This window comes from Asterias rubens, chromosome 19 (genome assembly GCF_902459465.1).
Source record: "Asterias rubens chromosome 19, eAstRub1.3, whole genome shotgun sequence".
Taxonomy (NCBI): domain Eukaryota; kingdom Metazoa; phylum Echinodermata; class Asteroidea; order Forcipulatida; family Asteriidae; genus Asterias; species Asterias rubens.
Genome location: NC_047080.1, coordinates 7,665,830 through 7,691,765, shown reverse-complemented (window position 1 = coordinate 7,691,765; position 25,936 = coordinate 7,665,830). Strand labels below are relative to the sequence as shown.

At 37.4% G+C, this 25,936-nt stretch overlaps 3 protein-coding genes across 3 annotated transcripts; 1 reads left to right on the top strand and 2 right to left on the bottom strand.

Annotated features, from left to right (window-relative positions):
• Positions 1 to 29: 29 nt before the first annotated feature.
• On the bottom strand, positions 30 to 8,175 carry LOC117303341. Its single transcript, XM_033787508.1, has 9 exons — positions 7,464 to 8,175; positions 4,497 to 4,754; positions 3,753 to 3,895; positions 2,987 to 3,074; positions 2,288 to 2,432; positions 1,536 to 1,747; positions 906 to 1,071; positions 268 to 389; positions 30 to 68 (listed from the first exon to the last, which is right to left on the bottom strand). Exons 2-9 carry the CDS (start codon positions 4,707 to 4,709, stop codon positions 30 to 32), a joined length of 1,128 nt encoding a protein of 375 aa, XP_033643399.1. The 5' UTR covers positions 4,710 to 4,754; positions 7,464 to 8,175.
• LOC117303340 lies at positions 5,173 to 7,239 on the bottom strand. Its single transcript, XM_033787507.1, has one exon. The coding sequence runs from the start codon at positions 7,237 to 7,239 to the stop codon at positions 5,173 to 5,175; it is 2,067 nt and encodes a 688-aa protein (XP_033643398.1).
• A 4,687-nt stretch (positions 8,176 to 12,862) lies between the features above and the next one.
• Positions 12,863 to 19,927, top strand: LOC117303339. Its single transcript, XM_033787506.1, has 8 exons — positions 12,863 to 12,904; positions 13,511 to 13,653; positions 14,332 to 14,419; positions 14,973 to 15,117; positions 15,661 to 15,884; positions 16,336 to 16,501; positions 17,018 to 17,139; positions 17,697 to 19,927. Exons 1-8 carry the CDS (start codon positions 12,863 to 12,865, stop codon positions 18,030 to 18,032), a joined length of 1,266 nt encoding a protein of 421 aa, XP_033643397.1. The 3' UTR covers positions 18,033 to 19,927.
• Positions 19,928 to 25,936: the final 6,009 nt, after the last annotated feature.

The following is a 25,936-nucleotide window of genomic DNA, read 5'->3' as shown; positions in this document are numbered from 1 at the left end:
AAAACCAAACACTGCCCTATGGCCAGGGATCACATCCAAGTAACGATAAACCTGGGAAGAGGCAGTGCCTGGATACACCATAAGGGGGTACTTTAACTGAGGTGTGATCCCTAAAGGGCAGTTTTGTTTTTCAACATTTTTTCTTATTTTTTTTCTTTACTTTATTTTTTTGGGGGGAGCCCTAAAGCCACATAGTCCCTTCCCCCTAGATCCGCCAAAGGAATGCGAGATACTTGTTTTAATATCATTTTGCAAGACAATACTCACCAGTTGTACATCAATAAAGGCTTTCATTGTTTCCTTTGGCCCAAATCTGCCACCAGTTTTCTTTTTGTCGCAGCCATCAAATATCATTGGAATGACAAAGAATGACAGGTTGATCTTCTCATCTGTTAAAAAGAGAGTATGGAAATTTGAGCAAGTTATATCAACACTAGGATAATGGTCCAAAACAGTAATCATCAACCGCCTTAACTTTGCCATATTAGGATCAACTTCAATAGACCTTTATCATTGTGAGGCCATCTTGTATTTCTCCCATTGAAGTCATGTAACCAAACCGAGGCTGAAAGGACAAATAGTTTGGTTCCTTTTTATATGTAAATAAATATGGGCAATCATTACTTTTATTGGATACTATGGCGCATGGCCAAAATGAATTCAGCATGATAAAGGCCTACATTCTGTGTGTCTTACCCAAGTTATCACCGTAATGAAGGAAATCATATTTACGTAAGGGAATTACGTCAATGCAGCATTTAATTGGAAATCCTCAGCCACTTCAAATTAATCTGGAGGATGGTTGTCTTGAGAACACTCAAAATTATATTCTGAAAATTTACCAACTCTTCCAATGAATTAAGCAATGATCGGACAACCCGACATTCTCAAAATGTGAAAAATACCTTCTGTCAGTTTCTTTACATCAGTACTGGCATCAAGACCTAACACATCCTTCCAAAGAGGAAACATCTGTGTGGCATAATCTATCAGTGAGTCCGACAAGCCGCCCCATTTGTCAGTCAGTCTGTCAGCAACTTTTGGGTACATCAGCTGGAAGTCTTGCTCAATCTTAAGTAAAAGTGATTAAATGAAACATTCTTGTTGGTTGTGGAGCACTACATTGACTTCCCCAAAGCTAAATTACATGCTGACCAATATTGCAAAACTCTTCAGAAACAAAGAAAATCAAAGTCAGCATTAGCTAGGACTGACTGTGGTTTTAAGGGTATGTAAAGCATTATGAGTACACAAAAGAGTTATGAAAATGATGTATAAAACTTAACTAGTGCGAAGCAAAGACAATTAGAATTAACCAGGACTTCTGAGTGATAGCTACAGCACTACCAGGATGGTTTCAAGACTGTTATGGTAGCCTCCTAAATAATCATTAACCAAGTTTCTCACACCCCATAAATGTAATGCAGACAATATTATTCTCACTGCTTTGACAAATAAAGAGCTCGAGAAAAGAAGAATATTGACTACCACAGTTTGAAATGATTTGACTTTGTAGTAACCTACCATCCCAATACCAAGCAGCCTGGGGAACTCCTCCAAGATTTCTGCAACAGTTCTTCCCTATCTTTCACCCATTCTGCCCTGTGCTTTGATGTCAATGACATGTACTCTTTGACTTTGGTAGTAGGTGCACAGTTGTCCTTTAGCCACTGAACCTTTGCAAGTACATCTTCGGCTGTCTCTTGCTTCTCATCGGGTTCATCAGGAGTTGCTGCACTTGCATTAACTGTTAAAAAGTACAAACACATCAATATTATTATAACCTCCAGATAAATTATATTAAATAATATCCATTCAGTCCCTTTGTTATAGCGATTCATTAAATTTTGTCCTTGCTTCCATGTCCTGAACCAAGTTGGTTGGGTACTCCTGAGGCAACTCGTGAAGTTGAAAACTATGAGCACACTCTATTTATATGACATGACAATGATACTTGTGCATCAGAAATACCACTTTCCTTTTTTTGTCCAGCCCCTAAAACACAAACTTCCTTGAGTGCTGTTGTTACACATTCCAAGCAAGCAATGCAAACAAGACCTGTGATAAAGAATCCTTTAGTATCTGTGGTGTAACACGGGCATGGGGCCTTCTAATTAATTTTGTTTTCTATTTATGTGGCATAGTTTTTGTTTGTTTATGGGGCATTGGGGATTTTGTTATTTTGTTATATTTTTTTATATTAGTTTTTGAGTTTTTGTTGTTGTCGTCGATGGGTTTTTTTGTTTTTTGTTTTTTTTTTGGGGGGGGGGGGTAATAGGTCAATTACCTTGATGCTTTCCAACTTCCTCCTTCCTTCCTTGATGCTCTCCAACTTCCTCCTTTCTTATCATATTTTTCCTCACATAACGCAAGTGTTCTTCAAGATAACCACCTGCAGGGCATCCTTTGGATCCTTTAGTGTAAAAGGCTTCCTTTAGTAAAACAATGACAAAGCATATGTAAATTACACAGACAGGTCTAATTGTTTTTCACATGCACTGACAATTGTGACCATCCACCAGGAATGGGCTAAAAAGTTGGGTTTTAGATTATTTGGCAAGTTAAGACTCCTGAAAATAAGTTTTAAAATTGTACATTGTGTGTTTGTGTTGCTTGGTGGACAGAAAATAAAACGTCACCGCTTGTGACTAAATCTTGTGTTTTCTATTGTTGGACATACCTCAATATTATTATACCTACTTTAAAGCCCATTTGTGGTGGACAGTCACAATTTGCCATACTTCATATGGAGTTGATTGTCTCATAACCTTCCAAGATGAAAGTATGTACACAAAATTTTAATAATTATTGAAATTTAATGTAGAATATATGAATATTCATAAGCTAAGTGAACCAAGTGTGCATACTATTTCCAATCTTCAGATAAAAGCTTTAATAGTCGTGGTGATGACTAGGGCCATTCAATTGTACAAGCCTCTCTGATTCGGATGGGTTGCCCTTCAATAAGGCAAACATTAATACTTACATATCCTGTGATTCCTTGAGGGTCTTTCAGGCTTGGGAATGCAGCAATCACACTCTCAGCCAGAGCACTCTTTTCAAATGCACCAGGGCTGTAACATCAAAGAAAATACTTGCTTAAAACACAGCCATTTCTATAATAATGAGCATAAAGTGTGACATGGGAGAGGATTTAACGGAATAGTACCAACAAAATGAAGTACTTAGTACACTGCCATATATTTTGGTCTGTGTTTTCAGGAATTGTATAGTAAGGACAAACATTTTGTCATCAATTTGTAGAAGGTATATGAATTAACAACAATTTCAGCAAGCACATTTCAACAAACAGGAACAAGCATGTTTATGACTTATTGGCTGGCCTTGCTCATGCAAGACTTATTTTACTGTCATGAACATGTAATTTCTTTTAAACCTCATTAGTTTTTAAGTTTTGACTGCCCCAAAAACACTCTGGGTTGAGAATTTTGATTAAGCAGCATTTGAAAACTTTATTTTGTTATTTCTGTCATCCCTTTCCAGGCCATTCTGTCATTCTTGGTTACGTAAATCTAACACTTTTCAAATGACACTGTAACTTTTCAAATAAATTTATATTCTTTTCTTTTTATTTTAAAACCTTTTTGGAGCACGTATCAATCATGAACATCATTCTTGTCATTTGAACATGTTTCTCTTTTTCACAAAATTGGTGTGAAGGTTCCCATATCCATGTTGTCATTAACAAAATCCAACTTTATATTCGAATGGCCTTATAGACATGTACTTACTTTTTTCCATGATGGGAAATCAAGTAGCTCACTAATATCCTGACTAGTTGATGCCTGACTTTTTTCGTCAAGAATCCAGATTGCTCGATGCTCCGAGTGACACTCTTTCCTTCTGGAGATTCACTAAGAATCTTCTTGGTATCCTGTTGAACAGTGATATATATGAAGATTGGATATAATTGCTATAGTCTTTTACAGATTGGTATGCAAGGTAAACCGTTGTACACACTGAAAAAGGTGAGGAGTCCTTCAAATTTATCTTAATTGCTTTCATACATATCATTTCAAAATTGTCCCTTTCCCAAGGCCCCTATTGTTTTCCCAATGGAATTCGGTCACCTTTTTAAAACTGAGAATGTCGGGGGGTTTACCCATACAAGTTGTGCATTGTCCTAAGGAAACTGTGTGTGGTAAAGATGGTAATATGTCTCTTTATACATTATGGGTAAGGAAGGGATACACAAAATATGCAAATATCAATGTTCAAGTCTACCATTGGTATACTTATAATTCCAACACAACGGCATAGATGTAGGGTGATTATTCAATAATTGGGAACCCTTTCTTGTCTTCACTTTTCTTGTGCGACTTCATGAAGCTCAATCATCTTTTAGCAAAGCTGCTGTAAAACTATTAAAAACAAAATCAGCAAACAACCATTGAGCTACACACAATGAAAAAACAGAAGCTCTATCTGCATAAAAATTAAAGATAATTAAGTTTAAAAACAAACGTCTTACTTACAAACAAAAGTCTCTTCTGTCTTTTCATGGGTGGGGGTGACATCTGTGACAATGGAAAAGAAGCCCAACTGTCCGAGTCTGACAAAGAGGCTGCACTGGAAACATCCCCTGTTACTGGTGTGCCTAACACAGGTGCAACTTCACTGAAGTCCGAACTGGAACTCAGCATTGACTGACAATCAAAAGAAGCCGTTTCCGGTCCAAAGTCAAGCATATCCCTTGGTAGCTGAATTGGTATTGCTGTTACCCGAGGTCCAAACTGTACAACAAAATACAAAAAGGGGCTAGATTAAATATATGATTACTTACTAAATTACCACTACTCCTTCTGCCAGATGAAATTGGAATTGTCTCAAAGAAAAGCATAGAAAAGCAAAGAATAACCATGCTTCTTACAGTAGTCTGTTTTATGTTTCCTAGTGAGGAAAAAAAGTAATAATAATGGTTCTGTATTAAACATACCAGTACAGTATCATCATACAAGGTTGAATGGTGTTATGATGTACCACGAAGAGTCGTCCTTACCACTGCACTTAGTTGCATGGAATGGTCTGCACACGAGAAGTTCTTTGGGCTGTTTGATGAAAACACTTTCAGACTCTTCCACAGCATAAGAGTGTCTATGCCTGTTGTAATACTTGGTATGCCATGACCGTAGGACAAAGTAGATACTGCTCTCAACTATTATGATGCTTTACTTGTGAGAATTGTGGCTCTTTGGCAGTCCAGTCAACCAGAATCATGCAGTTTGGTTTGTATGTGTATGTCTGAATGGAAACACTTCCTGACAAAATGACTTGAGCATCTTTTCCACACCCAAGGAAGGAACACACATTCACTTCATCCAGAGAAGAAACCAGAACAGAAATCTGATCCCTTACTTCTAATTCACTGTTCAATGGCTTCCTCAGTAAGAAAGTATAGCTTTGTTGCTGCTGATGCCTGATACTGACTGTCTTTGCAACATTCTTGTAATTGTTACAAGCTCTAGCCCACCTTTTAAAAGGTTTGTGCTTGCCCTCTTTGCGCATACTTGAGTACTGTTCCAGAGGTCCAAGAAGTTGTATTACCCGAGGGTAGTGGATTAAAAAATGCTGTTTCGGGATAAGGTGACGGTCTTGAAAGAGGCTCAGAAAGAGCCGATGATGGTCTGCAATCAAAGCTTTCAAAATGTATACGCCTGCATGGCTAATGCGTGGAGCTACTACGATTTTATATATGTCAAGCAGCAACAGGAACATCTCCCACACATCAGATTCCTCATCTACCAAGTCACCAATGATCAAGGGAAGATACAAAGCTAAGATTCTTGTCTGTGCAGCCTTCTGACCACTTGAACCTGATGGATTCCTGAGTGCTGAATCCTGAATTATACTTGGTTTACTTTTTTTATCCGCAAACCCATAGCCAAATGAAGAAATGCGATTGTTTACTTCTTCAAGAGTAAAACATCCTTCATCAATGAGCTCACCAAGAGTAAGTTTTATTTCAAGTGGGAAAATACCCTCAAGTAAGTCATGCATTACATCAGTTACATGATTGTCGGTGACATGGAAGCCAGTCAACTTATTCAGTTCAGAAGACCGTTTGATCCCTGTCTTTGAGACATTGTCCAACACAAGGTCCGCTTCAAAGCTGTTTTTGTCTCTTAAAAGTGACACATCTTCTACAAGTTGCTTTTTAGTGATCTCCTTTGGTGCCTTGCAAAACCGACAAGGATAGTTAGCACTGAAGCTACCTACAAAACCGAGTGTTTCATGAAGCCCTAAGTTGTCACCTATCACCTGAAAAACAACTGGTCTTACCAAGCCTGAATAGGATTGACAAGAAACTTCTATTCCCTGTCTTTCGATATCATTCAGGTCTTTCACAATCACTGATAGTATGCTGTCAATGCCATATTTGGCAACTTCAGATCTTTTTGCACACGCTGCCAATAAAATGTTACTAAGAGAAGCCTGGAACTGAGCAGGCAGACAAAGCAGACTAATATAAAAGCCAGTGAGTTTATTTATTCCTTTTTTAGAACCGAGGGGGTTCCCTGTTTCATAATCATCACAATACAATAGAATAGGGATGACAACATCGGCACTTGCAGAAAATTTACCCTTAAAGTAACTTCCATCGCGATAGGACTGTAACAACAAGCCATCCTCACAGGGTTGTTGATGAAGAATTGCAGCCATCACTCCTGGCTGCTCCAGATGTTTCCTGAGTGTTTTCTTCATGGGAACATATTGGAAGCTGTCATTTTTTACTTTCTGTTTTACTCCTCCAGTTGAGGTATCACTCTGTGATGTGAATGACTGACCCAGCACCCTTTCCTCTGGGCTGATGAAATATCCCTTATCTTTGAAGTATTTGTCCTGTTGGTACTGTGATCGAAGGCCTTCAAAGGTTTTTTTTACAACCTCACATTCTTGAAAAACTGTTTCAAATTTTGAGAGATTTGCCTCCTTGAACTGTGTTTGAACCTCTTCCACAATAGAGGAAAGCTTATGCTGTAGATGATTAGCAATGATCTCCACCAGCCCTTCAACTTCATATATGATCTGTTGCACATTGGAATATGGTATAGCAGTTGCTTTCATGTTCGCTACAAAATAAGAAACTGCTTCAGCAAGGGTATCTTTGCATGTTTGTCGATCTTCATCCAAACTTTCATTATCTTGCACGTCCATTCCTTCATATCCACCAGCGCCATGCTCATTTTCTGATTCTTCACCTTGGGTATGTTCTTGCATGTCTGCATGCTTTGCCAAGATATGACGTCGATATGACGATAAATGAGAAAATGATGCCAAACAGCCATCTTGTCTACATATGACAAATGTTGATGCACCAGAATGTAAACTATGGATGTATTTTAGGTGATTGAAAAGACCCTTAATTCCCCCATGGACTTCAGATAAGCACTTGTAGCACAACATAGTTTCTTCTTACAATACTAAAAAGGCAAACAACTCACTTGCTTTTTCCACTTTGCCAAGAACTTAACTCGCAACCCAACTTTTGGAATTAGCGGTGTAATGTCCTCTTCTCTTAACAGCTCCAAGGCTTCTATATCTATTGCATTATCTGTGTGAAAAATGAATAAAACATAACTGATACTAAATTTTCTACTCAGAATGTTTTACTAGTTACAAAAATGTAAATACATTAAGAAGAGTTTTCTCAAGTGCTGGGGTTATGAAAACAGCTGAATGTTTTTGTGTACTATAACATGTCCTAGTGATTTAATTTAATTGTTTTAATTTAGTATGAGGCACTTAAACTTAAAATTGAGCAAAATGATCATGACACACAACTGCTATACAGTGTTAGTAACTATAATAAAACAGTGCAGTCAATAGGCCTAAGGCCTAGTAAGTCCTAAATTGTAAAATGGTAAAAATTCTATCTCAAAAACACAAAGTCTCAACGACTATGTTGACGCGGCACCAGACTAACATTTTTCTAGGTAGGTGCTACAATTTTTAAGTCCCAAAAGACAGTCACTGCCCATGTTCAGAAAGCCCCAGTAAAAATAACGTAAAATATATGCTACATGTACAGTGCAAAACTGCAAGTACATGTACAAAAACTACAAGAATACCAGTGCCAATATATTATACCAGTGCCAACACATCTACTGCTAAGTAAAAATAGACACTACACATTAGAAAATGTAAAAACATGGACAGTTCTTTAAAAAGTTTAACTTAAAGTTGCATAAAATAGATGCCATGCAATGTTTTTTGCCCAACCAGTAATACTTTTGCAGGAACCCTACTCAAAAGTTGGGCATGACTAAATTTGGCATGTTTAAAATAAAATTCAACTTAAATTTGCATAAATGACATGTCATGCAATGTTTTTTGCCCAACTAGTATTACTATTGCAGGAACCCTACTCAAAAGTTGGGCATGATGGGTGTTGACAATGCCCAACCTTTATTGGAAGAAATATCCCACTCAAACATTGGGTATTACGCATATTACAATAACCCAACTAATGAAAGAAACTAGGACTTTTGCCTAAAAGTTGAACGTTAGTAGCTCTAACATTGCTCAAAAGTTGGACAGCAAGGCTTAACTTACATGACATGAGTTATGGCAAGTTGTCTGCTGGAAATTGTAAAAAAAAAAATTAAAAGCAAAAAAGCAAAAACAAAAGGATGAAAACCGACAAAAAACCACACACACACATACAACTGAACCAAATATCTACCAAACAAACAAGCAAAAAAACGCCATACCATATTTTTAACAAACGCATACATTTTTTGTCGGTTTCATCCTTTGTGTTTTGCTTTTTTGCTTTTAATTTTTTTTTTACAATTTCCAGCAGACAACTTGCCATAACTCATGTCATGTAAGTTAAGCCTTGCTGTCCAACTTTTGAGCAATGTTAGAGCTACTAACGTTCAACTTTTAGGCAAAAGTCCTAGTTTCTTTCATTAGTTGGGTTATTGTAATATGCGTAATACCCAATGTTTGAGTGGGATATTTCTTCCAATAAAGGTTGGGCATTGTCAAACCCATCATGCCCAACTTTTGAGTAGGGTTCCTGCAATAGTAATATAGTTGGGCAAAAAACATTGCATGACATGTCTTTATGCAAATTTAAGTGAATTTATTTTAAACATGCCAAATTTAGTCATGCCCAACTTTTGAGTAGGGTTCCTGCAAAAGTATTACTGGTTGGGCAAAAAAACATTGCATGGCATCTATTTTATGCAACTTTAAGTTAAACTTTTTAAAGAACTGTCCATGTTTTTACATTTTCTAATGTGTAGTGTCTATTTTACTTAGCAGTAGATGTGTTGGCACTGGTATAATATATTGGCACTGGTATTCTTGTAGTTTTGTACATGTACTTGCAGTTTTGCACTGTACATGTAGCATATATTTTACGTTATTTTTACTGGGGCTTTCTGAACATGGGCAGTGACTGTCTTTTGGGACTTAAAATTGTAGCACCTACCTAGAAAAATGTTAGTCTGGTGCCGCGTCAACATAGTCGTTGAGACTTTGTGTTTTTGAGATAGAATTTTTACCATTTACAATTTAGGACTTACTAGGCCTTAGGCCTATTGACTGCACTGTTTTATTATAGTTACTAACACTGTATAGCAGTTGTGTGTCATGATCATTTTGCTCAATTTTAAGTTTAAGTGCCTCATACTAAATTAAAACAATTAAATTAAATCACTAGGACATGTTATAGTACACAAAAACATTCAGCTGTTTTCATAACCCCAGCACTTGAGAAAACTCTTCTTAATGTATTTACATTTTTGTAACTAGTAAAACATTCTGAGTAGAAAATTTAGTATCAGTTATGTTTTATTCATTTTTCACACAGATAATGCAATAGATATAGAAGCCTTGGAGCTGTTAAGAGAAGAGGACATTACACCGCTAATTCCAAAAGTTGGGTTGCGAGTTAAGTTCTTGGCAAAGTGGAAAAAGCAAGTGAGTTGTTTGCCTTTTTAGTATTGTAAGAAGAAACTATGTTGTGCTACAAGTGCTTATCTGAAGTCCATGGGGGAATTAAGGGTCTTTTCAATCACCTAAAATACATCCATAGTTTACATTCTGGTGCATCAACATTTGTCATATGTAGACAAGATGGCTGTTTGGCATTTTCTCATTATCGTTATCGACGTCATATTGGCAAAGCATGCAGACATGCAAGAACATACCCAAGGTGAAGAATCAGAAAATGAGCATGGCGTGGTGGATATGAAGGAATGGACGTGCAAGATAATGAAAGTTTGGATGAAGATCGACAAACATGCAAAGATACCCTTGCTGAAGCAGTTTCTTATTTTGTAGCGAACATGAAAGCAACTGCTATACCATATCCAATGTGCAACAGATCATATATGAAGTTGAAGGGCTGGTGGAGATCATTGCTAATCATCTACAGCATAAGCTTTCCTCTATTGTGGAAGAGGTTCAAACACAGTTCAAGGAGGCAAATCTCTCAAAATTTGAAACAGTTTTTCAAGAATGTGAGGTTGTAAAAAAAACCTTTGAAGGCCTTCGATCACAGTACCAACAGGACAAATACTTCAAAGATAAGGGATATTTCATCAGCCCAGAGGAAAGGGTGCTGGGTCAGTCATTCACATCACAGAGTGATACCTCAACTGGAGGAGTAAAACAGAAAGTAAAAAATGACAGCTTCCAATATGTTCCCATGAAGAAAACACTCAGGAAACATCTGGAGCAGCCAGGAGTGATGGCTGCAATTCTTCATCAAAACCCTGTGAGGATGGCTTGTGTTACAGTCCTATCGCGATGGAAGTTACTTTAAGGGTAAATTTTCTGCAAGTGCCGATGTTGTCATCCCTATTCTATTGTATTGTGATGATTATGAAACAGGGAACCCCCTCGGTTCTAAAAAAGGAATAAATAACTCACTGGCTTTATATTAGTCTGCTTTGTCTGCCTGCTCAGTTCCAGGCTTCTCTTAGTAACATTTTATTGGCAGCGTGTGCAAAAAGATCTGAAGTTGCCAAATATGGCATTGACAGCATACTATCAGTGATTGTGAAAGACCTGAATGATATCGAAAGACAGGGAATAGAAGTTTCTTGTCAATCCTATTCAGGCTTGGTAAGACCAGTTGTTTTTCAGGTGATAGGTGACAACTTAGGGCTTCATGAAACACTCGGTTTTGTAGGTAGCTTCAGTGCTAACTATCCTTGTCGGTTTTGCAAGGCACCAAAGGAGATCACTAAAAAGCAACTTGTAGAAGATGTGTCACTTTTAAGAGACAAAAACAGCTTTGAAGCGGACCTTGTGTTGGACAATGTCTCAAAGACAGGGATCAAACGGTCTTCTGAACTGAATAAGTTGACTGGCTTCCATGTCACCGACAATCATGTAACATGATGTAATGCATGACTTACTTGAGGGTATTTTCCCACTTGAAATAAAACTTACTCTTGGTGAGCTCATTGGAAGGATGTTTTACTCTTGAAGAAGTAAACAATCGCATTTCTTCATTTGGCTATGGGTTTGCGGATAAAAAAAGTAAACCAAGTATAATTCAGGATTCAGCACTCAGGAATCCATCAGGTTCAAGTGGTCAGAAGGCTGCACAGACAAGAATCTTAGCTTTGTATCTTCCCTTGATCATTGGTGACTTGGTAGATGAGGAATCTGATGTGTGGGAGATGTTCCTGTTGCTGCTTGACATATATAAAATCGTAGTAGCTCCACGCATTAGCCATGCAGGCGTATACATTTTGAAAGCTTTGATTGCAGACCATCATCGGCTCTTTCTGAGCCTCTTTCAAGACCGTCACCTTATCCCGAAACAGCATTTTTTAATCCACTACCCTCGGGTAATACAACTTCTTGGACCTCTGGAACAGTACTCAAGTATGCGCAAAGAGGGCAAGCACAAACCTTTTAAAAGGTGGGCTAGAGCTTGTAACAATTACAAGAATGTTGCAAAGACAGTCAGTATCAGGCATCAGCAGCAACAAAGCTATACTTTCTTACTGAGGAAGCCATTGAACAGTGAATTAGAAGTAAGGGATCAGATTTCTGTTCTGGTTTCTTCTCTGGATGAAGTGAATGATGTGTGTTCCTTCCTTGGGTGTGGAAAAGATGCTCAAGTCATTTTGTCAGGAAGTGTTTCCATTCAGACATACATACAAACCAAACTGCATGATTCTGGTTGACTGGACTGCCAAAGAGCCACAATTCTCACAAGTAAAGCATATCATAATAGTTGAGAGCAGTATCTACTTTGTCCTACGGTCATGGCATACCAAGTATTACAACAGGCATAGACACTCTTATGCTGTGGAAGAGTCTGAAAGTGTTTTCATCAAACAGCCCAAAGAACTTCTCGTGTGCAGACCATTCCATGCAACTAAGTGCAGTGGTAAGGACGACTCTTCGTGGTACATCATAACACCATTCAACCTTGTATGATGATACTGTACTGGTATGTTTAATACAGAACCATTATTATTACTTTTTTTCCTCACTAGGAAACATAAAACAGACTACTGTAAGAAGCATGGTTATTTTTGCTTTTCTATGCTTTTCTTTGAGACAATTCCAATTTCATCTGGCAGAAGGAGTAGTGGTAATTTAGTAAGTAATCTATATTTAATCTAGCCCCTTTTTGTATTTGTTGTACAGTTTGGACCTCGGGTAACAGCAATACCAATTCAGCTACCAAGGGATATGCTTGACTTTGGACCGGAAACGGCTTCTTTTGATTGTCAGTCAATGCTGAGTTCCAGTTCGGACTTCAGTGAAGTTGCACCTGTGTTAGGCACACCAGTAACAGGGGATGTTTCCAGTGCAGCCTCTTTGTCAGACTCGGGACAGTTGGGCTTCTTTTCCATTGTCACAGATGTCACCCCCACCCATGAAAAGAACGAAGAGACTTTTGTTTGTAAGTAAGACGTTTGTTTTTAAACTTAATTATCTTTAATTTTTATGCAGATAGAGCTTCTGTTTTTTCATTGTGTTGTAGCTCAATGGTTGTTTGCTGATTTTGTTTTAATAGTTTTACAGCAGCTTTGCTAAAAGATGATTGAGCTTCATGAAGTCGCACAAGAAAAGTGAAGACAAGAAAGGTGTTCCCAATTATTGAATAATCACCCTACCATCTATGCCGTTGTGTTGGCATTATAAGTATACCAAGGGTAGAATTGAACATGATATTTGCATATTCTTGTGTATCCCTTCCTTACCCATAATGTATAAAGAGACTATTACCATCTTTACCACACACAGTTTCCTTTAGGACAATGCCACAACTTGCTATGGGTAAACCCCCCGACATTCTCAGTTTTTAAAAGTGACCGAATCTCCATTGGGAAAAACAATAGGGGCCTGGGAACAGGGACAATTTTGAAATGATATGTATGAAAGCAATTTAAGATAATTTGAAGGACTCCTCACCTTTTTCCAGTGTGTACAACGGTTTACCTTGCATACCAATCTGTAAAAGACTATAGCAATATATCCAATCTTCATATATATCACTGTTCAACAGGATACCAAGAAGATTCTTAGTGAATCTCCAGAAGGAAAGAGTGTCACTCGGAGCATCGAGCAATCTGGATTCTTGACGAAAAAAGTCAGGCATCAACTAGTCAGGATATTAGTGAGCTACTTGATTTCCCATCATGGAAAAAAGTAAGTACATGTCTATAAGGCCATTCGAATATAAAGTTGGATTTTGTTAATGACAACATGGATATGGGAACCTTCACACCAATTTTGTGAAAAAGAGAAACATGTTCAAATGACAAGAATGATGTTCATGATTGATACGTGCTCCAAAAAGGTTTTAAAATAAAAAGAAAAGAATATAAATTTATTTGAAAAGTTACAGTGTCATTTGAAAAGTGTTAGATTTACGTAACCAAGAATGACAGAATGGCCTGGAAAGGGATGACAGAAATAACAAAATAAAGTTTTCAAATGCTGCTTAATCAAAATTCTCAACCCAGAGTGTTTTTGGGGCAGTCAAAACTTAAAAACTAATGAGGTTTAAAAGAAATTACATGTTCATGACAGTAAAATAAGTCTTGCATGAGCAAGGCCAGCCAATAAGTCATAAACATGCTTGTTCCTGTTTGTTGAAATGTGCTTGCTGAAATTGTTGTTAATTCATATACCTTCTACAAATTGATGACAAAATGTTTGTCCTTACTATACAATTCCTGAAAACACAGACCAAAATATATGGCAGTGTACTAAGTACTTCATTTTGTTGGTACTATTCCGTTAAATCCTCTCCCATGTCACACTTTATGCTCATTATTATAGAAATGGCTGTGTTTTAAGCAAGTATTTTCTTTGATGTTACAGCCCTGGTGCATTTGAAAAGAGTGCTCTGGCTGAGAGTGTGATTGCTGCATTCCCAAGCCTGAAAGACCCTCAAGGAATCACAGGATATGTAAGTATTAATGTTTGCCTTATTGAAGGGCAACCCATCCGAATCAGAGAGGCTTGTACATTGAATGGCCCTAGTCATCACCACGACTATTAAAGCTTTTATCTGAAGATTGGAAATAGTATGCACACTTGGTTCACTTAGCTTATGAATATTCATATATTCTACATTAAATTTCAATAATTATTAAAATTTTGTGTACATACTTTCATCTTGGAAGGTTATGAGACAATCAACTCCATATGAAGTATGGCAAATTGTGACTGTCCACCACAAATGGGCTTTAAAGTAGGTATAATAATATTGAGGTATGTCCAACAATAGAAAACACAAGATTTAGTCACAAGCGGTGACGTTTTATTTTCTGTCCACCAAGCAACACAAACACACAATGTACAATTTTAAAACTTATTTTCAGGAGTCTTAACTTGCCAAATAATCTAAAACCCAACTTTTTAGCCCATTCCTGGTGGATGGTCACAATTGTCAGTGCATGTGAAAAACAATTAGACCTGTCTGTGTAATTTACATATGCTTTGTCATTGTTTTACTAAAGGAAGCCTTTTACACTAAAGGATCCAAAGGATGCCCTGCAGGTGGTTATCTTGAAGAACACTTGCGTTATGTGAGGAAAAATATGATAAGAAAGGAGGAAGTTGGAGAGCATCAAGGAAGGAAGGAGGAAGTTGGAAAGCATCAAGGTAATTGACCTATTACCCCCCCCCCCCAAAAAAAAAAACAAAAAACAAAAAAACCCATCGACGACAACAACAAAAACTCAAAAACTAATATAAAAAAAATATAACAAAATAACAAAATCCCCAATGCCCCATAAACAAACAAAAACTATGCCACATAAATAGAAAACAAAATTAATTAGAAGGCCCCATGCCCGTGTTACAACCACAGATACTAAAGGATTCTTTATCACAGGTCTTGTTTGCATTGCTTGCTTGGAATGTGTAACAACAGCACTCAAGGAAGTTTGTGTTTTAGGGGCTGGACAAAAAAAGGAAAGTGGTATTTCTGATGCACAAGTATCATTGTCATGTCATATAAATAGAGTGTGCTCATAGTTTTCAACTTCACGAGTTGCCTCAGGAGTACCCAACCAACTTGGTTCAGGACATGGAAGCAAGGACAAAATTTAATGAATCGCTATAACAAAGGGACTGAATGGATATTATTTAATATAATTTATCTGGAGGTTATAATAATATTGATGTGTTTGTACTTTTTAACAGTTAATGCAAGTGCAGCAACTCCTGATGAACCCGATGAGAAGCAAGAGACAGCCGAAGATGTACTTGCAAAGGTTCAGTGGCTAAAGGACAACTGTGCACCTACTACCAAAGTCAAAGAGTACATGTCATTGACATCAAAGCACAGGGCAGAATGGGTGAAAGATAGGGAGAGAACTGTTGCAGAAATCTTGGAGGAGTTCCCCAGGCTGCTTGGTATTGGGATGGTAGGTTACTACAAAGTCAAATCATTTCAAACTGTGGTAGTCAATATTCTTCTTTTCTCGAGCTCTTTATTTGTCAAAGCAGTGAGAATAATATTGTCTGCATTACATTTATGGGGTGTGAGAAACTTGGTTAATGATTATTTAGGAGGCTACCATAACAGTCTTGAAAACCATCCTGGTAGTGCTGTAGCTATCACTCAGAAGTCCTGGTTAATTCTAATTGTCTTTGCTTCGCACTAGTTAAGTTTTATACATCATTTTCATAACTCTTTTGTGTACTCATAATGCTTTACATACCCTTAAAACCAGTCAGTCCTAGCTAATGCTGACTTTGATTTTCTTTGTTTCTGAAGAGTTTGCAATATTGGTCAGCATGTAATTTAGCTTTGGGGAAGTCAATGTAGTGCTCCACAACCAACAAGAATGTTTCATTTAATCACTTTTACTTAAGATTGAGCAAGACTTCCAGCTGATGTACCCAAAAGTTGCTGACAGACTGACTGACAAATGGGGCGGCTTGTCGGACTCACTGATAGATTATGCCACACAGATGTTTCCTCTTTGGAAGGATGTGTTAGGTCTTGATGCCAGTACTGATGTAAAGAAACTGACAGAAGGTATTTTTCACATTTTGAGAATGTCGGGTTGTCCGATCATTGCTTAATTCATTGGAAGAGTTGGTAAATTTTCAGAATATAATTTTGAGTGTTCTCAAGACAACCATCCTCCAGATTAATTTGAAGTGGCTGAGGATTTCCAATTAAATGCTGCATTGACGTAATTCCCTTACGTAAATATGATTTCCTTCATTACGGTGATAACTTGGGTAAGACACACAGAATGTAGGCCTTTATCATGCTGAATTCATTTTGGCCATGCGCCATAGTATCCAATAAAAGTAATGATTGCCCATATTTATTTACATATAAAAAGGAACCAAACTATTTGTCCTTTCAGCCTCGGTTTGGTTACATGACTTCAATGGGAGAAATACAAGATGGCCTCACAATGATAAAGGTCTATTGAAGTTGATCCTAATATGGCAAAGTTAAGGCGGTTGATGATTACTGTTTTGGACCATTATCCTAGTGTTGATATAACTTGCTCAAATTTCCATACTCTCTTTTTAACAGATGAGAAGATCAACCTGTCATTCTTTGTCATTCCAATGATATTTGATGGCTGCGACAAAAAGAAAACTGGTGGCAGATTTGGGCCAAAGGAAACAATGAAAGCCTTTATTGATGTACAACTGGTGAGTATTGTCTTGCAAAATGATATTAAAACAAGTATCTCGCATTCCTTTGGCGGATCTAGGGGGAAGGGACTATGTGGCTTTAGGGCTCCCCCCAAAAAAATAAAGTAAAGAAAAAAAAATAAGAAAAAATGTTGAAAAACAAAACTGCCCTTTAGGGATCACACCTCAGTTAAAGTACCCCCTTATGGTGTATCCAGGCACTGCCTCTTCCCAGGTTTATCGTTACTTGGATGTGATCCCTGGCCATAGGGCAGTGTTTGGTTTTATGAATTATTACTGCCATCCAAAAAGAAAGGTTGCTGACAATAAATAGGGAGACCGTAAGCATAGGTCAGTTCCAGTGTCATAGGGAAATCTGTTCCATAGTAGCTTGACCCCCTCCACAATTCTTTTTTTTTGGAGGGGGGGGGGGGGGGAACAGTTTATTCGAGGGTTCAATTTAGCTGTCCCCACCAGCATACCAACCCATAGGTGGCAGATTCAAGTCCTGCTCCAGTAAATTTGTCTATATTTGCTAAAAATTGATATTTTCTTATTACTTTGACTTTTCGCAGGATATTGTGCACATGCCAACGTACTTAGAAAAAATTGACGCGACAAAACATCCTCAGCCATTCCTGCTCGTCCTGTACAGTGAATCAGTGCTAAAACCTTCCAGTGTATTTGTGATTATTGAGAAGAACACAATTCCGCAACCATCCCTACTGAAGGCCATAGATGTCTGCTATAAGGCTCACTTCATACTCGACTGTAAATACCAGCAACTTTGCACAAGTGTGTGGAAATTCTTTGAGAGGTATATTTTCAACCAGCCTGGAATTCCAACAAACAAAGACAGTCCAACTCTAAGAGCCCTGAGGGCATTTTTGGCTTTCCGAAATTTTCCATGAAAGCTTCCCAGATTGACCATGGGCTGTTTGACATTTTGTTGTTTACCTATTCATTCATTCCTTGTTACAGTGCAGACTCATTAATGGTCATGACATTTGCCTTGTTTAGAATCGTATGACTGTCAAGAAATTAGATAGTAAGACTATGGGGGGAAAACATGGTTGTTCTTTGACAGGTTACTTAATCTTTCAAACCTCTATTTGCTTTCAAACTTAAAAGAAACAAACAATACTACAAAAATCATGACAGTTAAAACTAGTTGAATGCAATTGAAAGATGTATTAATTTATTTTTTGTTTCTCTTACTGGAAACAAACTCTTATAGTGTTATGTATAAAGTATCTCAATCATACATTTTTGTAAAACAAGGGCAGACTTTGCAGAATTGTGTGGAAGATCTTTGAGAGGTGCATTTTCAACCAACCTGGACTTCCAACAAACAAAGACAGTCCAACTCTAGTACAGGCCTGAGAGCCTTTTTGACTTTCCGAAATCTTCCATGAAATTTTCCCATCTCAATCATGTTTTGTTTAAAACAAAGGCAGAGCTTGGGGAATAAGGGGTTTGCCCTTTACCAACACTTTGAAATTAACCCGGCTGTAATAAAATACATGCCCCTAGATGGACCCCCTTCTGAAAACTCCTGAATCCGCCTATGTTAAGGGGTGATAATTCAAACTGTTTATATTTTATATTTAAAATAATAACAGACATCAACAACACCACTACCTCAAGATTTTAATTAAGAAGCAAGTGTAAAACATTGTTTTCAACTTAACAAAGTCTGACTATGTTGTACACCAAGTTGATAATATGATTATCGTTTTTTATGAAGAACAAACCCTGAATATTATGTTTACTACTCGTTGTATTCAACTCGTTTAATTTACACACTGTAGTGCTTGTTAGCAAACTTGTTTAAAGATAAGTTCTGTACTTTGATTAATTTATGTAGACTATTCCGAGTGTTGTCGGCAAAGTAACACAAATTGACACAACTCGACACTTAACATTCAGTTTATTTGCGTTTTTCCAAAGGTTCACGAAAGAAGTCTATTGGCGAGTTATTTTTGACATACGTTTTATTAGTGCACAGTTGTCTTTAAAAAAAAGGGCATTACAAGCAAGTTTCCCAAAGGTTTAATTTTGATAAACTAAAATTTGTTTGTTAACGAAAGTCTTTTGCAATTTTTAGGTTACTTTTAGTCAAGTTTATTTATTAAGCCAAATTGTTACTGTTCAGAAACAAAAAGAAAGGCAAGGCAAGCAAGCACCAGTTGTTTGAGATTTGTTTATATTTTTATTGGCATGTTATTTAATACAAGTTGTTGTGCCATTTTTGAGAAACAAACAAAAAGAAAGTAAAAACAAGCAAGTGTGTGTTTCAAAAGCTTTAACTTCGGTAATTATAAGATTATGTGTGTGAAAGACATTGCTGAAAGAGCAAGTTACATCATGTTCTAATTGTTTTTATAAAACAAATGTTTTTTTATAGAGCTATTTACAAATCATTTTTTCACGAATTTGTTTCGCAAATAATTTTTGATCCTTGAAAAGCCTCACATATATTTTACTGACTACTAAGTCTGTTTATCAAAAGAAGGTCCTACCTTTGAGGTTGCTTAAATTGTTGAAGCGTACTTTCAGTGCAGTTAAGAAAGTTCAATAAATAAAACATAAACAAAGGAATTGCATTAACTGTTTATTTTCTTTCCCAGCATGTGTGTAATTCATTTAAAATATTCCAACAACAATGGTTAAAATATTTACCAACATTTGGTGGGAAAAGTGACCAATTTATGTACAGAAATTTAAACGAACCCAATAATTGGATACAGCATTTACCAATACATGGTGGGAAAAGTGACCAATATGTGGTCAGAAATTTAAACAATCCCAATAATTGGATACAGCATTTACCAATACATGGTGGGAAAAGTGACCAATATGTGGACAGAAATTTAAACAATCCCAATAATTGGATACAGCATTTACCAATACATGGTGGGAAAAGTGACCAATATGTGGACAGAAATTTAAACAATCCCAATAATTGGATACAACATTTACCAACAATTGGTGAAAAAAATTACCAATTACCCCAAAAATATTCACTAACAGTTGGTTGAAAATTGCCCAGTATTTGAACAAATACTTTTAACCAATAAATGGTATACAAAGCATATCCAACAGCTGTGTAATTAGAATTAACCAACTATGTGTAGTTGGGTTTGCCCAATAATTTAGTAAATGGTTTAACCAACGGCTGTTGGGCAATAATTGCCCCAAAACTGGTGGGGCTGATATTTGAACCAACGTTGGGTAAAAAGTTGGGTAATTTTTACCCTTTTTTTTTTACAGTGTATGTTGAGATACACCAAGTAATAAGACTGGTCTTTGACAATGACCATTAATGTCCAGTGTCTTTAAAGGCACTGGACACCATCGGGTAACTGTTGGATACTCTGAATCCTAACATGCATAAAATAACAAATCTTTGAAAATTTTGACCCAATTGGTCATCGAAGTTGCAAGAGAACAATGAAAGAAAAAACACCCATATTGAACCAATTTTGATGCTTTCAGATGCCTGATAAAGGTGTTCAGGCCTGAAGTCTTCTATGATTTAGTTTAAGTGTCAAATTACATCTTTCTAAAAAACGTTGTTACTTCAGAGGGGGCCGTTTCTCACAATGTTTTATACTATCTGCAGCTCTCCACATAGCTTGTTACCAAGTAAGTTTCTATGCTGACAAATTTGTGAGTAAAAACAATTAGTGTCCAGTGCCTTTAACATTGACTGTGAGGAAGGACAGGTATTTTCCAATGAATACATAATATTCAATTGATTTGAACTTGATATTCAGTAAATTATACAATGCTCAATTGGAAATCGGTTTTAACTGCATCGTCATGCTCTGGACAAGGAAATGCAATGATTGTACAAAAATATGTCAAAAATAAAATTATTGCACCGTAGATGTCAAACAATATATTTTGTATTCGAGGACAAAGTAACAAGCACTGTAAACTCAACACCTTTTGTGTCCTGAGAAAAAAAAACTAATAACAGTAAACTTTTGTTTGGACATTTTTGTTGATAACGGCTAAACATGTACCAATGCTGCATTCTCAAAACTAATTCTAATGTAAAAACAAAGAACAAGAAAAATTATAACAACTATTATTTGTTTTTACCCGTACACCAAGGTGTATTTGGCACTGTTTACTCGGTACTTCCCCCCCCACCCCGAGTTCTGTGGACAAAAATCCACCGGCAAATCACTTGGGTGGGATTCAAACCCACAACACTCCATTGCTAGAGCAGATGTCATACCACTACACCACTGAGCTAGCCTGAATGCTTAATGGCAGGTCGAATCCTTAGCAGCGGGTACCGCAAAGATTTAATAGATGCTATTTTTTTCATACAAACTGAGTATTAAGGTTGTCGAAAAACCATTACTAAACTTTCATGTAAACATACAACTTGCAATTTACAAGTTAAAAGAAAAACATACACTTGTTCCCAGAAAAGTATTTATCATCCATAAAGTTAAAATTTAAATGTAACGAATAGACAGTATCATTTCTCCTATTGTTCATGAATCAGAGAAAAAAAATACGTAGTGAACTTGGCACTATCAAACTAAGATTATTTTAACTTTAAGGTGTGCAAGTACATCTACTACGCAAGCATCACCACAAATCGAGAGAATGTTCAATTTTGAAAGGGAAGCCCATGACAAAACTCCATGCCATAGAGCCAATGTATTGTAGTAATAGTCCATGAACCACCGGAAGACCCTGTTGTATTGTCTGATGAACCTGCTTCAGACGAAGTTGGCTCACTAGAACCTGAAAGTGATTATGTTCCATCAAGTCATGACAGTGAAGATACCAATACAGTGAAGATAGAGTGGAAAAGAACAGGAGTACAAATGTGAATTGGCACTATTAAACTCAGATTATTTTAACTTTGCTGGACGGTGAATGTTTCCTGATTAGGAAGTGTGTTGCCTGAATAAAATTGTAACCATGAGCTACAAAGCTTCAAGTCATGACTTGAAGCTTTGTAGCTCATGGTTACAATGTTAGCAAGGCTAGTATAGATATATTGTCGTTGATTTTTGGTGATTGGTGCTATTGGTGTTTTCTTGCGGCCACTGTATTAAACAACTAAGTTTAATTCTACTGTGAACAGAATAAATTTCTCGCACCATGGCTATGTCGGAGGGATTTGCTGAAGCACTTGCAGAGTCGCTAAAGCAGTCGCATCAGGCTATGGCACAAACATTTGCAGGGGCATTTAAGAACTTGAAATATCAGAAAGCCTCGGCATTGAAACTCTCAAAGTTCAGTGGTCGTCCGAAAAAAATTGGGGGATCTTACACTAAAAGAGTGGTCAGATGATCTCAACACGTATTCCCGACAACTAGACCTGTCAAATGAGGACAAATTGAATGTTGCAATTGATCACCTTTTGATCAAATTGAATATTCCTACTGCTACAATTATAATTGGGAGAGTCCCGGCAATGTGTGTCCTTGACACGGGTGCTGAGACCTCACTAATTTCTCTAGACTTTTATAGTAAACACTTAGCACAGAATGTAGGCAAATTGGACGATATGGGTAAATTTATTAGGCTTTTTGGAGCAAATAATCTTGAAATACCTATTGACGGCTATCTAGAAACTGAAGTGGAGATTATGGGTCACAACCTTATGGCAAGTTTTGTTGTTTCACATGCTGGTGATCACTCGAATGCTGTTAATACAGGCAGTAGAAGTCCAATCCTTTTGGGATGTAATGTTCACTCTGTTTTCTAAATGTGTTTGTAGGGTGTTTGTTTCTACTTGTACACTTATGAGAATGGATAAATAAAAGAGAAATTGCCAAAAAATTACAGATACATGTCATGAAGATTTTGATGTCTGTGTATCAAATTCGGTGAAGTGCATAACAACAACACAAACAATCGCATAACTGACCGCCAGTCAATTTAGAGAACGGTGATTGGTGGATCGAAACCATGTGATGGTACCTCGTTAATAAGTAACTACTTGCCATTTGGAACTACACTGGACTGTAATGGTGTGTCTTTATATTGTGTGTATGCATTTACATGCATGACATGTAGTCACTGACCAGGGTACAGTGATGTTCTAGGGTCTGGAATATTAAGTTTGTATGAGTTGTGTATTGTTTATGCTTTAAGTCACTGTACTTGTATGTTGTGTAACCCATTTTCTTTACACGTTGTTTTAGCCAATAGGAGAGTTTTGTAATATGTAGCAGTGATCATGGGAGGGGCTTAGTAAAGCATAAAAAAGGCATGTTTTGCCCAATTCTGGGAGACGGACTGGGGAGGGACCCCAAGGAACAAGGACCAGGAGGTCCAGGAACAAACAGGATCTCACCAGGACTGGAGGAGGGAGGACTGGATTGGATCATCGGATCCTTATTTAGGGAAAGTGTTGCGAGGCCGGAACTTGGGATCTCTGTTTGGGTTAAGGACCAACCCAATACATAGAGACCGCTAGCTGACAGGGATTTAATGTCAGAAGCTACTGAACAGTATAGTTCAGAGTAAAATTCACCAAGTGCACTCTAAAAAAGAAGTGTAAAAACTTGCTGAGTAAATGTGCTGCGTACGAAAGTTGAGTACATTCTTGCTCAATATTGGGTGAAATGGCGATTTGGCCAATACCCTTCAGAAGGTAATTTTTACCTTCTGAAGTTTCACTAAAATTATCGATAGTGAAAGCAACTTCTGTTTGCAAATACACATTTCCCTCGCTACGAGGTCAAGTTTACCTAGCGACGTACTACAAAGTAGATGGACATGCCCTTTTTGGGGTTAAATGTTGCATTATGTTGAGTAGTGATGTACACGTGAGCGCGCTGTTGTCGTGTATTGTGTGGAAACAGTCCCAAACGACAAGATAACATGGCGGATGCGGTAGTTGCCGACAAGTTGAGGCAGTGGGACTTGGAATCCCTGATTCCCCGGTTTGAAGGTAAGTATTGTCAATGTTTAGTGATACTGAAAGAAGCTGGTGTCCCTGTGAAAAATTGGGTGTTGAATTGGTTGTAAATAGAATGTTATGCTTTATCAAAATCCGGTCTTTGTCAGTGAAAACTGCACTCTGTACGTTGTGTTTATTACAGGCCATTTGATGACATAATCACACAAACACACACACGTTACTTTCGTTATGTATAAAGAACATTAAAAGTCCGGTGTACTTTCAAAATTGGAAATGATTCTCAGTCAAAAAAAAAAAAACAATCCATATTGTATTGCCAACATTTTTATAACAACGTAAACGTTGTAAATACGTTGCAGGCCTTGCATATTTTTAATGTGCTGTAGAGTTGTGTTGTCTCTGAACGTTGATGTACATGCAGTGTTGTTTTGGGGTCTGTGTGATACATGTACATGTACGTCAGCTAGGCCATTTTTATTTAACTGCTTTTTCTATAGTAACGTCAGTTGAAGAACGTCTGGTCCTCCGACTTGACCATTATTAAAATCAGGAGTTCATTTTTCAAACTTTTTTTTGGAATGTCCAAGCCAAAGCAAGAAAGACATACATTTATTTAATCAACAGTATGGCTATGGAATACAAAGAGCAGTTTTCAGCAAATTATACAACTAGACTGAAAGACATGATTTTTAATTTTTCTATTTTATTCTTTATACATCTATTTATTAATATATTTATTGTTTTACTCATTCGTATGTTGGATGGTTCAGTCGTTCGTTCGTTTGTTGATTCATTCATTCATTTGATCGTTTCTTCATTTTTATATCTATTTACATCTATTCATTTTATCGTTTATTAATGTTGTTTATTTTGAGAAAATAGAATTAGCTGTTGCAAACAACTTACCAACCAAATGGACCGAGAGTATAAATGCAAAAAATAGTTAATGGCCTGACGTTTCGACCCTAGCAGAGTCTTTCTCGAAGGCTAAATGACAACACAACAAACATGAACAGGTAACTAAGTGAAACATAAGCAGTGAAGTGGAAATACATGAATGGGGTTAGAAAGCATACATAAAAAAGCAGGGGGTAAACAATAAATAGGGGGACAAAAAAGGGGGGGGGGGTGAAGGGAAGGGGCTGGCTTGACCACAAGCAAGAATATGGAAACACAAAGGACAACATCGAGGGTGGTGAGGTTGGGTAAAAAGTAATTTATATTAGTGAATGAGGCTCAGGCTAAAAGGCTATGGGGAAAAAAGGAGACGGCAAAACAAAAGGTTTATTAGTCGTTTCCTTCTTGGATGTTCAGACCATGGGGTTGAATGGTCTGGAGGCGTCTAATCCAGAGTTTCTCCCTACTCAAACGCACAGTCTCTCTGTGGTTGCCTAGTGCCTCTATGCCCTGTAAGATCATGTCAGAAATGGAGTGATTAGGAAGATTGAAGTGATGACCTACAGGTGTATCTAGCTTTTGGGTCTTGACTGTAGATCTGTGGCCGTAGAAACGCCTCTTGAGTGTAGTTCTTGTTTCACCTATATATTGAACACCACAGACTCTGCAAGATATGAGATAAATGAGATTAGTGGTGGTGCAGGTGACATGACCCCTTGTCTTATGGGTGGTACCGCCGGTGTTACTGGTGAAGGAGTCCGATTCCCTGATGTGTTGTCTACAGACGATGCATTTGGAGATGTTGGAACACCTAAAAGTTCCCTGTGGTAGAGGGGGATTAACATCATCATTAATGGGAGGGACTTCTGCCCGGACAATGAGATCCCTGAGACTTGGTGGGCGTCTGTAGGCAACTATGGGTTCTTCCTGCACAGCACGTTGAAGTCGATCTGATGTGTGAAGAATATGATGGTTAGAACTGGTTATTTTACGAATGGGAGGAAGTGAGGGGTG

What these genes read in the sequence shown, in the direction of transcription:
- LOC117303340 (XM_033787507.1), bottom strand. Translation starts at nt 7,239, where the DNA reads ATGCAAGAACATACCCAAGGTGAAGAATCAGAAAATGAGCATGGCGCT.
- LOC117303339 (XM_033787506.1), top strand. Translation starts at nt 12,863, where the DNA reads ATGTCACCCCCACCCATGAAAAGAACGAAGAGACTTTTGTTT. An exon ending in ATTTCCCATCATGGAAAAAA is followed by an intron (nt 13,654 to 14,331) that starts GTAAGTACATGT and finishes TTGATGTTACAG; the next exon opens with CCCTGGTGCATTTGAAAAGA. An exon ending in TGTAAAGAAACTGACAGAAG is followed by an intron (nt 16,502 to 17,017) that starts GTATTTTTCACA and finishes TCTTTTTAACAG; the next exon opens with ATGAGAAGATCAACCTGTCA.
- LOC117303341 (XM_033787508.1), bottom strand. Translation starts at nt 4,709, where the DNA reads ATGCTTGACTTTGGACCGGAAACGGCTTCTTTTGATTGTCAGTCAATG. An exon ending in GACAGAAGAGACTTTTGTTT is followed by an intron (nt 3,896 to 4,496) that starts GTAAGTAAGACG and finishes ACTGTTCAACAG; the next exon opens with GATACCAAGAAGATTCTTAG. An exon ending in GGAGTTCCCCAGGCTGCTTG is followed by an intron (nt 1,072 to 1,535) that starts GTATTGGGATGG and finishes CTTTTACTTAAG; the next exon opens with ATTGAGCAAGACTTCCAGCT.